Source organism: Rhyacophila brunnea, unplaced genomic scaffold (genome assembly GCF_057557595.1).
Source record: "Rhyacophila brunnea isolate RB1 unplaced genomic scaffold, BYU_Rbru_1.0 scaffold_18, whole genome shotgun sequence".
NCBI lineage: Eukaryota > Metazoa > Arthropoda > Insecta > Trichoptera > Rhyacophilidae > Rhyacophila > Rhyacophila brunnea.
Genome location: NW_028232837.1, coordinates 34,164,266 through 34,179,046, shown reverse-complemented (window position 1 = coordinate 34,179,046; position 14,781 = coordinate 34,164,266). Strand labels below are relative to the sequence as shown.

Sequence of the window (14,781 nt, the reverse complement as noted above, 5' to 3'; positions counted from 1 at the left end):
TTGTCAAATTTGGGATCACAGAGATTATCAAAATAATTTTTTATCGTGAATATTTTACAAAAATTATCTCGTAATAAATTATACTAATGGTTTTATAAATGCGTTTAAAAATTAATAAATGTAAAAAATCTTAACACCACTGCACAGTTCTGTACCGAAATATGACTATATTCTAAAACATTAGAGCGAGAGGTTTAAAAGAATACTATTTTATGTAACAAAAATACTTCATGCAGTCATCAAATGTTTAAAATAACTAAAAAGGATAATAAGGCTTCAAAATTATATAAATAGATTATCTACAACGTTTAAGCAGTGTCCAGGATCATGGTTTGAAAATACAATAAAAACTCAATTTTGACCTTCGACGAGCATGTCCCCCCTTAACCATCGATACGATAAAAGATCGTGCTTTTCCGTGACGGTATCATGAGCTCTCGAGAAGAAGCTCATAAAGATGATAGCCGCTTGCCCACCTGAAAGTTTCACCTTCGATGCGATGAAGTGGATTCGCATAACCTAGTTTGTCGAAGTTTTTGACCCGGTTGCTAGGTAAGAAATTATAGTCCTTCGATAGCGTTACACTGTTAGGCCGGTTACAGATGGTGCGCGCTGATTCGTATAAATATCGCAAGAACTAATTGAGAATGTGTTATATATTATAATATATTTATCGACTATTGAGAGGAAAAAGGGCGTAATCTACACAAATCAAATTTTACAGGAGGCGCAATAACGTTTTTGTTATGGTTTTCGGTCAAAGTTAAATTAATACAAAATAGACATTACCTTGAAGTGCATGATAATTAATAATTTGGTTTCAATATACCTTATCTGATATTGATTATTGAGTTAATTAAAATGATGGTTAAGTCGTTTTTCCCACTTCAACTCCTTCTTTTAAAAAAAATACCAGCTAAATTTAGATAATAAATCAGCATTTTCAGCTTACATTCTTTGGACATAATGTGTATTTAGTCGTGTACAACGTTAATATCCAATAAAACCTATTTTGAAAAACTGAGGATTACGCCCTTTTCCTTTCTACAGTCGATATATTTCCATACCTAGTAGTAGAATAACAATGACACAACGACATTAGTCAACACGATGCAATTCGCATAAAAAATGCGTCATCTACCATGATGAGTTATAAATTCTTCTTTATCCATGCCCGTTCTTTCACACGAAACCTCAATCTTGTGCTGAATCATTCTTCTAGCATTCTGTTACTTTACCGTATACACCATGTGGGCAGTATTTAGCAGCATTCCGGCTGTTTTGAAGAAAATTCAGATCAGTTTGTCAGGTTGAAACTTGAAGTATACATAACAAATGGTTGAGGAGCCAGGTCCAACATCACATTTCATCCTGATAAGAGGTTGCATGGTCCGCTCTCTTACCTCCTTATTTCTGACACTGTCACACCTATATAAAGAAAAAAATAATTTACTTAGGTACCTATTTATATTTTATTTTTCAACATTTTATTTACATTTACATAAGTAATACAGTAGTTAGCTAAGTATAAAACTTTACAAACAATGCTAAGTATTTTCTTAAAAAAATATTCTTTTAATTGTCATTTATTTTGAGTAAAGTTCAATAAATGAATATCGTCAACCCACTGCTATACGAAGGTATTTTCTAGCATTACCCCTCATTTACGAGGCTACGTATCCACTGACATGTACGTCTAGTTAAAGGATTACTTAATGCCCCTTGGATACCACCGTGTAACTGCAGTGTGCATTGCAATTTTATCAACTTGGCAACATCTGTCACATCGTGTACCTACTTTTATCGTTCTCCATATCTCTTTTATTTGTTTATTTTATAGATTTCCATATTATATCAAGCATGCGTTATTTCTATCCCACATTGCTTTTACTCTTTCAAAAACGTACCCAGTGTTCAATCAATGTATGCTACTAGTGCATGTGAGACATATTTAAACCATAAAGAGAAGATAAATCGAAAAATCAATCAAATTTAACGCATTGGTTCTCTAATTTTGTCGTTATAGAGCCCCATGCAGAATCCAAGATTTCGATCTTAAGGATAAGTTGCCGAAAAGCATGACCTAACTATAGACTATACTGAGTATAAAATTAAGGAATCCTTAACCACAGACTACTTTTGTTATGAACACGCCCCCTTCTGTATTACCATTTACCACTGACAGCTGCTGTCAAAATTCGCGTGTCTATAAAACAGTCCATACACTCAAATTCATTTAACAATTTATCTCAATATGGATATTGATGGTGTTAATTCGTTTGGCATGTACTTGCAGAAACCTACTTTACTTTTTATACGCCAGCTCGCAGAAATACAAGATGCCAGATAGAAATGACACTTGAGGCTAGTGTTACCATGTTAAAAAAATATTTTGCGGTGCCTGTGGAATCACGTACCTATAATGACTGATAACGGAAACATAAGAGTATTATAATTAAATATTAATATGTATTTATAGTTATTGCATTTATAAAGTGCAGTTTAACAATTATAAAATAATTTACCTAAACTATAGGAAAGAAAAATTTTAAATATGGTATTATTCTCAATAGAAAAAAACGAACGAAGCTTTAAGACGAGGTGAACCATAGACAACATGATCTTAACTAAAGACAATGTTTCTGCATAGTGTTTTCTGCTAAGAAAATTTTAGTTATGACAAATGTTTCTGCATTCCGCTCATAGGTACTATCTTATTGTACCAATTGAAAAAAATAATAACCTCGTATATTACCCAGTCTTTCTGACTCTAGGTCAATGTCATTCAAGCTATCAATACCATACATTATATCTATTACCTAGTTACTTATATAAATTCATGAAATGGCCATATTTCCTTCAACGTCCGTAATTGGCTATAGTCGCTGAAATGCACTCCAATCAAACTGAAACATCACGTGCTGCTGTGTGGCAGTTAGAATCACTCCGCATACAAAATTGATCACATCCCCCGTACTACTCGTTCGATATTACGGTATTTTTTACCATGGCCACACTGAACTGGGTCAGGTCACTAACCTACCTGGGCCGGCATTCTTCTGTCTCCCTCTCCTCGATTCCCATGGAGGGAGATAGAGCACGGAACGGCCGTGGGAGAATATACCTCCGTCCTTGTGTTTAGTCGCGCTTTGAGCATTCTTGTTTTGATTTTCCCGGGAATGCAATGCGTTTGAATTAATTATTATAAACTCAGCACTCGGTTTCTTCACTGCGGCATCTCGGGCGCTGTGCTTGACTTTTAAAAATAATAATTCCGTGGCATTTAACAAAATATTATATTGTTACTGTTCAATCAGTAAGATAAGAATATATTTTAAATGCTCACGTCATTATAATCAACAGTAGATTTCCATATAAATTCATCATTGTTACATCGGTGGGTTAGTACACAGTTTTGTATATAAAGTACGAGTATATAACAAAATCATATTGGTGATATTGGAAGACAAAAAAAATACTTATTTAAAAAAGACATTAAAAAACAAAAATACTTACAATATTCTTCTTCTGTCGATGGTTGGTCACCAATTTTCAATTATCATAGACCAGTGATATCAGCGCATCTACGCTGTACACAAGACTACCATCGGCAGCTATCGAGGGTAGTTTTTCATATGTTTGTATCGAAGTATTATAATTTTTATAAAAGTTAGCCGTCTAAACAGTCTAAACTGTCTATCTCGCTATCAAATTTAGCACACCAAGAGAGGTGCTGTTAAAACATAGCACTTATTGTAATTATTGTTTTAATAATTTTTGCAACGATGCCCAACGCCTTAGACATTAAGCTACTTACTTACAATTATTTATGTCTACAAATGTTGATCACTTCATTTTTCACGTGTATAGTTTTGCGTATAGGTTGAAAGTGTGTTACGCATCGCGTCAACTGTCTACACTTGTACGTCAAATAGTTTTTAATTTTTTACCTGTCGTCTTTTTATAATGCTGATTTTAATACAAAGATGTAAAAATTATACTTTTTATTACTTCATTATGAATCCTTCAAAATTTTAATATTTTTGGTTTATTTGGTGTAAAATTATAGTATGATGTAAATACTAGTATATATTATTCGCGAAATCATTCGGTTGGCAACACTGATGTGATGTTGAATAGAAATTCATAGGTGATGGAGTTACGTGCGCTATTTTATCTTTATCTCACTTTTATCACGAAAAACAGTTTGAGGCAGGCAATACCCAGGCTACGCATGCACTGCGATGCGTTCATTTATGTCGTTTAAATATAGAACCTCGTGAACTTGGCATGGTGCGAGTCGGTGTGATTTCTTGGGGTCTAGGTTTACCTGTAATAATTATATTTTGGGGCTTTCTGGAACCAAGCGAATAATGTGTCCAAAAATTTACATAATAAGTACCTACTTATACCTACAAAGGACAATCTCTCACTGTCGTTTAACTCATGCAATATCGATGCATTAGTTTTATGTTAAATATCGTGCATGATATCCTCAGTACCATAAATTTCGAATACGTGGGATGTTTCTTTTTTTTTTTTGTCTCGAAATTAACGAAATTCCATACCGGATATTCTAAACAAATTTAAATTCTCACATACTTCGATATCCGTAGAAACTATTGTTCGAATCTTTTCATAGAAAAATATTTTCCATCAGTATTACGTTGAACGAAAATCTCGCGTAACATAATTCATTTATTAGTGTTATGTTACCAACATGGATGCTATAATAACACCTCTCCGTAAACAATAACAGATTTCCAAATGAAATTTGTCACAGCAAACAACCAGAAATTATTACTTTGCAAACGGGATTAGTTTTCTGGAATCAAATTAGCATCACAATGGGACCGCGGACCGGGGTTGAATGACCTGCTATAAGACACGTGTAAATCCTGCTGGGCTACACGTGGTGATCAGTGAAAACCCACCCGGAAGATGGAAATTTATTCTATAAGTCGGATGATCGTTTATTTTACGATGCAATTTTCTCTTGAATAAACGAAATATTGCCTTTCATATTGTGCTTGTAAAATTTATTCGATTTAGAAAAACGTTTCCCATTGGATTTTTTTGGAACTTATTCTTTACCACTTACTGATTTTTATTTTGTCCATATTTTTCCCATACCTAATAAATTCTTTATCACCCTGAACATTCTGAAATATAATACAATTATGTACCTATTATTAACGGTTGCATATAAATTGTACGTAAAACATTTCACCGTAGCACAGTTCACCGTGAGCCTTCTTATCGGAAATAGTTAACCGTATACTATATGCTTTCTAATTGTATTAGATTCAATATGAATATTAATTCAATTTTCATATCTGATTTTGGCAAAATTTATGAATTAAAGAATGAAAACTTAACCTCACCTTACCTAACAAATAATCCATTCTATCGACTATTTTCAAAATCTGTTTGCTGTTGGCTTCCTATAAAGTGTAAATCGACAAGAACCGTGTTTTAGTTAGACATGATTTTTATGTCAGTACTATTATACGACCTAAAGAGGTTGACGATCTTTAATATACGGCCATATATTTCCGATACAACATTTCACGGTGAAGTGTGATACGGCAAACTGCATACGTATAAGTTTCCGGATACTATTATTCACGGGTCATCATATTTTAATCAATTATTTATAAATTTGTATGATAATAATACACATTTAATTTTGCCGGCAGTCGCGAAGGGTGGAGGTAGACTCTTAAAATTCGCGATAAATAGTGAAAATTACTTTGTTAGTCATACGTATTTGTTTTTATCGAGCTAAGACTACAACTTACATATAGTGTTGGTTAGTTATTAAAAATCAATTAATCCCTGGCTAAAGCAAACCATAGGTACTGGTATACTTTGGGCGATACAACAAAATTGTGCACCCTTTTTCATTCATACTTATTTTTGTTTTCGTTGGATTAAAAATACATATTATAAATATTAATGGTTATTTTTTTTAATTCACTAAGTCCTGCCTAAATGAAACTATAATAGATAACAAATAATATTCTATCTACAAAATATCTAAAGTTGTGTATGATTTATTTGCATAATTTTAGATATTTTTTAGATAGACGAGTGTTTTTTGACAATTAACTATTATGGCTTGGTTTTCGCAGGGTGTAATTGAATTTTAATAATTATCCAACACCTGTAAGTTGTATACTTCTTTCAATGAAAACAAATACGTATGCCTGACAAAGTTTAGTGTGCACTATTTATCGTGGATCTTAGCAGCCTACCTCCACCCTTCACCACTGCTCGCCGGTTACTTTGTGGAAACTTATTTATTTTGTTTCTATATTAATTTATAAAATAGATACCTACATAATATATTTATATTACAATCATTCTCATAGTATTGTTATGTTTATTATTTACATGTTAGTTATGAATATATATTCTTTGTATATTATATAGTATAAAATATGTTGAATATTAACCCTTAACTATATGGATGAAGCCTATATAATATTATAATATATAAAGGTGTTGTTAAAATAATAATAGGACTATTTATATAAATTTCTGTTTCATTAATCTTGCATTGAAGATTCATCTGAAGCAAACTTCACACGATATTATTGCTCGTATCTGTCAAAATATATTCTTATGAAAAATTTCCAATGATCTTTAAAAAATTCAAATGACAACAAAGTAGTGAAAAAATTTAGAACAACAAAAAAATGTATAAATTGCCATGTACCTGAGAATTGAGACACCCGACATTTTACTGGTGATGGACAGAATATCAATTTAGTAAAAAATAATTAATTACGTATTATATATAATATAATATATTATGATAATTAAAGTTGTAACAAGAAAAATAAATATTTCTTTTCAGTAAAGTATAACTACCTACTTATAAGAATGGCAATACAATGGGTAATAACTATGAAAAAGTACTGGAATATAATACTTACTTATTACGTCTTTTCGAATGAGAATAAGTTATTAGGGCTATTGCTCAGTAATAGAATCCAGCTAAGTAATATCAATGGGCTGTAACGATTATTATTCCAGCAATATCTCAGATATTTCGTGTCTGAAATATTGAACCAATAAGAAAAGATGTGATTAAGAAACGGATATCACAAATTAAACCTTTTCGAGTACTAATAGTAAATTCTGATATCTTAAAATGAATTATTGTTACTATGTCAGTAAATGGTAAAACTAACTTAATAACTGTCTAGTTATTTTTTTAAATAAATTAGAGGAAAAAACTTTATTTTGGTATTCAATAATATTAGTGCATATAATTCAAAAATTTACAGTAAAAAGTTTTCCTTGATTCAGCACCCAACGGGGGCACACTGGTACGAATCTAGTGGTTATAGGTTTAAGTCCCGTCGGGTGTCGTTTTTTTCTAAAAATAAGTTTTAGTGGGTATATGCATGAGATGTTTTCAAATTATATATGTTCAATATCGGTACTGTAATAGCAAATGGTTATAACTGCAATGGGTTTCAATTTTACAGAAGAGCATAAACATAGTTATCAAATCAGACTCAGAAGTTAGTTTATATGATTTTTTTAAATATTTTATTTCAAAATAAGCAAAATTAACATCTTAACACTAACTGAACGAGTGAATAAAAAATATAAAAAATGTTGAAATGCTTTAAATTTACATCGTATTGTAGAGCTAATGAAGAAACCTCAATCGAACTGTGTAGGTAGCCAAAATCGATCCCACTGTACCAATAATATCATTTGGTAGAAACCTTTGAACCAGGCAAAGTTATATTGAACATGTATAATTTTTCAATTCAGTTAAAGTTTATATTATGCGTAAATTATACTGTGATTTATTGCACTCGTTTATATATTTACCTGATATTCATAGCATTGACTTAAATAAAATTTGTTTCTTTTTAGCTTGGGTCCTTGGCTGGTGGATGTGCAAAACAGTTCCATACGTCCAAGGCGTCTCTGTTGCTGCTTCAGTGTACAGCTTAATTGCCGTATCTCTAGACAGGTGAGTTCATACACATTTTTAATTATTTATTTATATATGGTATGTGCACTTATGAAAGAAACAACACTAAAACAAAACTTACAGAATAATAGTACATGTACACATGCATGAATTTACTGGCAGCAATAGTGTGTATTTTAAACTACCGTGACAATAATAATTGTTTACACGTAAAAGTGCTGACTGTCTCTCCAATCTGATTCTTCAAGAGTAAGCAAGACGCGATGTCGTCATTTTATGATACTATTTGACAGGTCGTAAAAATTGGTTAACCTCAAAATGAGACTTTCCGTGGTGTAGTTTGTTTTTTTGCTGGCAGGTTCACCACAACCGTTCGACCGTGGTCGCATGAAAATTCAGAAGCTTCCATTTTTTTTTGATTCATGCATACAATCTTGTAACTGCAGGATAATACATATTTACACGTACATTTTCTTTGTTATGGCCGTGATAATACGTACCTACTGTCAGCAGTAAATCCATGCACCTGTAAACGGGGTACAATTTACATAGTCAAGTATGATATCAAATATTATAACAAAATACAATAAATTGTTAGAAAAAAATACCACAGTGATTGAGTGCTTGATTGGAGGTATTTAACATGTCAATAGAAGAAACTATTCGAAATATAATAAGTCTTAGTATTAAAGAACGAAAATACAAGTTGACAAAAAAATCAACGTGACAACTACAATAGTTTGTGGGAGCTGAAGATTGAATTTAAGATTAAAATATAACCAAAAGGTCAGCTATTTGTCTCCATGATTTTAATGTGGATAGATTAGCTATGTCTAACAAATTACTATTGACAGTAAATTCAGCTGGAATACCAAGTTTAAAGTTAGTAAAACGAATTTACGTTGACATCTTTCAAAGGATTGGATGTGAACTTTATAATAGGTGGAGCATATTGTAGAAATATATTTCAAAATTAGACGCACAACAGAAGTATAGAATCTAAAATCTATGGTCATAAAAATGTCTCTATAGAATACCTATTTAAACTGTTATTTTTATGTTATTAATAGTCCAGAAAAGCTATAAAAAATATCTCGAATCTAAAGGGAAAATGAACTCGAGAATGCTGTTAGTTTATGTAATATTGCAATACTGTGATCTATTATAGATTAAATTGAGTTTATCGTACGTATATATGCTTAGTTGTTTGACATAAATGGAGCAGAGTTTAGTGAAAGCCTTTTCTTATCACATGAAAACTCACAATGCTTTCGTGCTATGACACAGATATACATTGAATTCATAATTGAAAATTTTCAGTAGAATTGAATTAATAGAATCAATCAAACCAAAGAAATATGAGAGCCTTCGACAAAAATCGTTTTAAAACTTTATTGAAAAAAAAATTCAATTCTCTTCGTGACACCCGCGTTGAGTAGGGAAAATAATTTAAGAAAACAATTATTTAGAAATTCATTCTCGAAACGTCTGAGGCAATTGTGTCAGGAATATTATATATATTACTCGTATATTCTTTTCTTGAGGGCGGTATTGATAATAACAATCAATAATCTAATTCAAAAAAATACCTACCAATTTATAATCTACATAAAATGTAAATCCACTTTGAGATTCACTTCTATAAATTCTTGCATTCTTGTCTAGAGGTCATTTGGTGATCAAATCAGAGATTAGAACTCTGCCATTCTGGACAATGTTGGCCTGTGTGTCCTTGATAACTATCTTAGAAATAGAGACCATCAGTTGTTTATTCTCCCAAGGTGCAGAACCAACCTGCCACTGGTATTGCCAATTGGGAGGGCGATAACTATGTTCATCGAAATTGCTTCGATTATTGATATGTTCCACCTACGTGAGGACGAGTATTATAGATAAGCGTTGTTTTATAAATTCTTAAAATAGGGTCTGCTTAACTCATCCGGTGTACTTCCTTGTACCTATCTAATTTATCTACTGATCTTTAATGTAATACTGTTTTATATATCTTTATTTTTGAATGTCATGTTGTGAACGTCTTAAACTTATAATTTGTAATGTCCACAATATGTTAATAAAAAAAATAGAAATTGAATTGATTCCAATGATATTAACTTAATTAAGCTGGTGATACAGATAGTTCAGGTCAGTAGCGAAGGGTGGAGGTAGGCTGTTAAGATCCGACAAAATAGTGCTCATTAAACTTTGTTAGTCATACGTATTTGTTTTTATTTAAATAAGACTACAACTATTTACAGATGGTCATGGTTAGTTTTTAAAAATCAATTAAACCTTGCTTAAACCGAACCATAATAGTTTTGATATACTTTGGGCGATATTAAAAAATTGTGCACACTTTTTCATTTATACGTATTAGTTTTCGTTGGTTCATTTTTTTATTCATAAGGCCCTGCCTAACCAAACTATGATAGATAAAAATTCCACTCCACCCTTTGCCAATGATTCAGATATATGTCTCACAGCACTACTATTCTTCGGTAATTTCAATCTCAAGCTCTCTCTGCTCTGTATCCAATGTGTCAGTTTCTGTTCAGACCCACCTCCTTCCGAGGTGATCCATGGCCCGAATATCTACCAGGATTCTTTTATAAATCTTATGGAAAACTCTACACATATTTCATCTAATAAAACGTATAACAAGCAAGCACAATTTTCACTTACATTGGGCTATTTGCACTGCTGCCATATTTGTTTAAATACAAAACCGTTCGTCAAAAATGCATCTTGTATTTTAAAATTTGTAGTTGATTTAGTGCAAGGACCAAATATTCCTCGCAAGCAGTCTGATAATATACCTCCATTCCGTAGAGGCCTATATGCTCCGTTTGGAAGAGAACGTGGTAATTTACTTTTATAATCATGAGTTTTATAGACCTTTTATGAGCATGACGTCGTTAGATTTATCAAACCCCTCTGCGACGAGTTGATCACGTGACACGATCGATGATCAAAAACTGACAAAACACCTCAGTAACTCAGGTACTTTCATGGAAAACAGAAACCATATCGAAGAGTAGAAGACCAAGCAGAATGTATTACTATGCTCGTGTTATACAAGGTCCACTCTGGCATGTAGCACCTTGAAAGTTGAATAATCCTCATAGAAAAATAAATAGTCTGCGTATTTATTCTATACACAAGGCTGATATTGGTTGCTATTGGTGGCTATCGAGGGTGTTTTATCATATTTATATATTGAGAATTATAATAATTGTTACAATAAGTTAGCCGTCAAAATTGTCTATCTCATTCTGAAAGGTGACACAGTCAAGAGAGGTACTGTTAAAACATAGCACTTATTGTAAAAATTACAACTAACTTATTGTAATAATTATTATAATACCTAACAATACATACATATTATGATGAACCACCCTCGATAGTCGTGGATGGCGGTTGATGACAGCTTTGTGTATAATATAATATATGCGCTGAAGTAAATAAAAATTGCGAATTCTGATTTTATATATTCGTATGACAGTAGTACCTATGTAAATATAAATTGAAGTAAAACCATTATAAAAATACACACATACTAGTCGGATACCCCATAGCTAGAAAATTAATCCACACCAAGCTTCAATCTATTCAAAAGCAGGAAGTAGATGCCATAAGAAATTCATATTATGCAAGCAGGAGTCAAAAATAAATTCCGGGGTTTAGATGTCCCCGTACTAATAAAAAAATATTTATGAATTTGACAAACAAATTTAATAATAGTTATGTGTAATTATATATAAAGTTTTTATCAAAACTTTCAGTATAACAATCATAAAAATGTTATCGAAAACATACAGTGTAAATAATTTAATTAAAATATTAACAATATTAAGACGCACATTCGTAACTTAAATCCTTGTTAAAATTGAATCATTTTTTATAACTTATTAAATAAATCCTATAATAAACCAAAAGTGTATTGTGGCAATTTACCCAGCTTTGGAGCTGACATATGACAAGCTATTTCAAGGGTTGATAGCCACAATAAATTACAGCTTAATATAATATATATATTTTGGGAGCTCGTGATAAAACGAATGTCTTAGGTTTTTTTCTACATTGCTTGTGGTTTACTTGAATAACTGCTAAATTTTATAGTTCTGTAAGTAATGAAAAGATGCTTTAAAAGGTTATAAGTTAACACAAAACTCGGAGTGTTTACTGAATAAAATAAGTATGTTGTAACATTATTTTATCAGTGTTTAACAAATAACGTTATCTGTGTAAATTATAAACCAAATTATGTATTTTATAACTTACCGCTCTTTATTAAAATACTAATTCCTACACTTTCGAAATTTATATTATAACAAATATGTACTACATCACTTACTAAAAACGCATATTGGTCAAATTATGATCAGTGCTAATCTTGGTATAGTATTACAAAATTTGAAATTTTAGTTTAAACATTTGATTGTTTTATCTATACTATTGAATTGTATTTTATGGTTAGTTTTATGTTTTTTACCATTTAATTTTCTTTTCTCAGTAATTTCCGTGACTCAGTTATGCACTTGATAAATTTACCAAAGACCATAAATATATGGAGGATATAATGTTTAAATAAATACACTTACAAAAAAACTGTAGATGTTTATATGAGCTTACGAGTTATTATAATTTATTAACAATAGAAATTAAAACAACTGTAAGGTAATTTCAGTACATCATATAAACGTAAAATTTAACATACTAATGTTATTAAATTAGATTTTTCATTATTTGGAATACTTCAGAAACAAATATATTTAAAATATATCACATATCACGTTTGTTAAATAAAAATGATTCATGCCTAATCTTGTAAAGTATTAATTAATAAAAACAAGTAATAATGCAAATTATATTACATTCTACAGAGTATTTAAGTCGATAGCTATTTTGGTTGTAACACCATTATCAAGACTACAAAACTTAATGACTTGTCTACGCTTAAATATAAAACTCATAAAATGAGACGAAATAATAGCTCTCTCTCTCTCTCTCACCCTGTGACTATTCAAGAATAATACATACTTACATGGAAACTGTATTAGTTTAAAACGATTAGTTTACTTTCCTACATTATGTTAAAATATATACTAGCCTAATAAATACTAATACATACTTACATGGAAACTGTTTTAATTTAAAACAATTAATTTACTACCGAATTATATATGATAATAAAAATATATTACAATTACTTAATTTGGAACAGTTTCAGAAACATGCTTCTGTAATTATCGTATTTTGGGTGAAGCTTTGCCAATAAAAATAATTTTACTTAAAATATACTCCAAGAAAATAATAAAATCCACGTATTGTATGTATTCTGCCCCCATTAGCAAAAGGCAGCTTTTGGACAAAGTCACATTTTGAGATAATGAGACATTAACATTTTTTCAACTTTTATTAATAATTTTTATGAATCATTTGATATATGGTATAAGTAACCAGTATATTTTTAATCGATATTGTATTTTTCCTTATGAAACGCGTTATAATGTCTTTTTGTTTAGAATAACTACCATTTTTGTGAAAAAAAAACGAAAAACAATAATGTCGATTATTATATTGAAATAAATTTTATACCGCTTTTGACTTTATGTCAAATGGTTCAGAATTTCACGTAGAGCATTATCTGTACACTAACTCAATTTGTTATTTTTGTCAAAAAGCTGCCTTTTTTCTTATGAGGGCATTATTACCCGCTTCTCCTTTTTTTGTTGGGACGTTATGACTGAGGATCGTAATCCAAAATTTCTTCAGTCTATTCTTGGCATTCGGCGATATGAGAAGCCTGTCAGTAGAAAATCCATGGTAATATCGATTTAGTCCATCAATCTTGAGACATATTTCTTTGTCGTTCTCTTAATTAAATACCGTGAATTATCTAGTTCAAGATTGTCATCCCCTATGATCATTATGATCAAAAATCTGGAAAACCTGCTGAACGCAAACTGAGGAAAATCTGCCTAAACTCTGAAATTCCCTGATAGTGTATTATTTATTAATTTAAAATTATTAACCTTCAGAATGTATTTCATTTTCTACAGTATCAATATCACTGTAAGTAAAATTCTAATAATATTATTTTTATTATTATTTTTTAGTTTGTATTGCATCCCTGAATTATCAACTATAGTAATAAATCAAATACTTATACCAAGTTCTATAACAGGGCTTTGCAAAATCGCAAGGTCGCATATTCAAGAGTATCACCATGTCATTAATATGTACTTACTCTTAGTGTTGTCAAAGGGCTAGTTATGTGTCTAAGATATATGCATTATATATTAATATAATATTACATTACATTTTATGCGGTTCATAATTATTTAAATTAAATTTTAAACATTTTACTTAAATTGTCACTGTAGTTCTTTAAATATTTTTATGATTGATGTATTACAAACAGTTTAAACAAAAGTATTTAAAAAAAAAATATATATATATATTATAAATAGTGGCTTCAAATCTCTCGTCTAATAATATCAAATGATTTTTTATCCATTATGTATTTAATGCATAGTCCATTGAAATTAATTAAATAGTTGATATTCCTCAAAACAAAAAAAAAACTGTTGTGATGATCTCCGCTATTTAAGAAGCATACATTATTTAGGTTATAAACAATCGACAATTTTTTATGTATTTCATATAGAGCACTTCATTTTTACAACGTTTTTATTAGCTCGTATTCTTGTTTGTTCGGTGGTTGTTTGTCCAGTATAAATCTTGCAATCGATTTCTAACTAACTTCCCAACTAGCTAGACATTTAAACTATTAGAATATATCATAACACGATGCCAATGCA

General features: G+C 30.6%; 1 protein-coding gene across 1 annotated transcript in view; it reads left to right on the top strand.

The window, feature by feature from the left end:
* Positions 1-14,781, top strand: part of LOC147073460 (neuropeptide SIFamide receptor-like) — a 334,521-nt gene that overhangs the window by 176,087 nt on the left and 143,653 nt on the right. Inside the window, exon 2 of the mRNA XM_085945363.1 lies at positions 7,900-7,999. Coding sequence (XP_085801489.1) covers positions 7,900-7,999 — 100 coding nt within the window. The remainder of the gene's footprint in view (positions 1-7,899; positions 8,000-14,781) is intronic.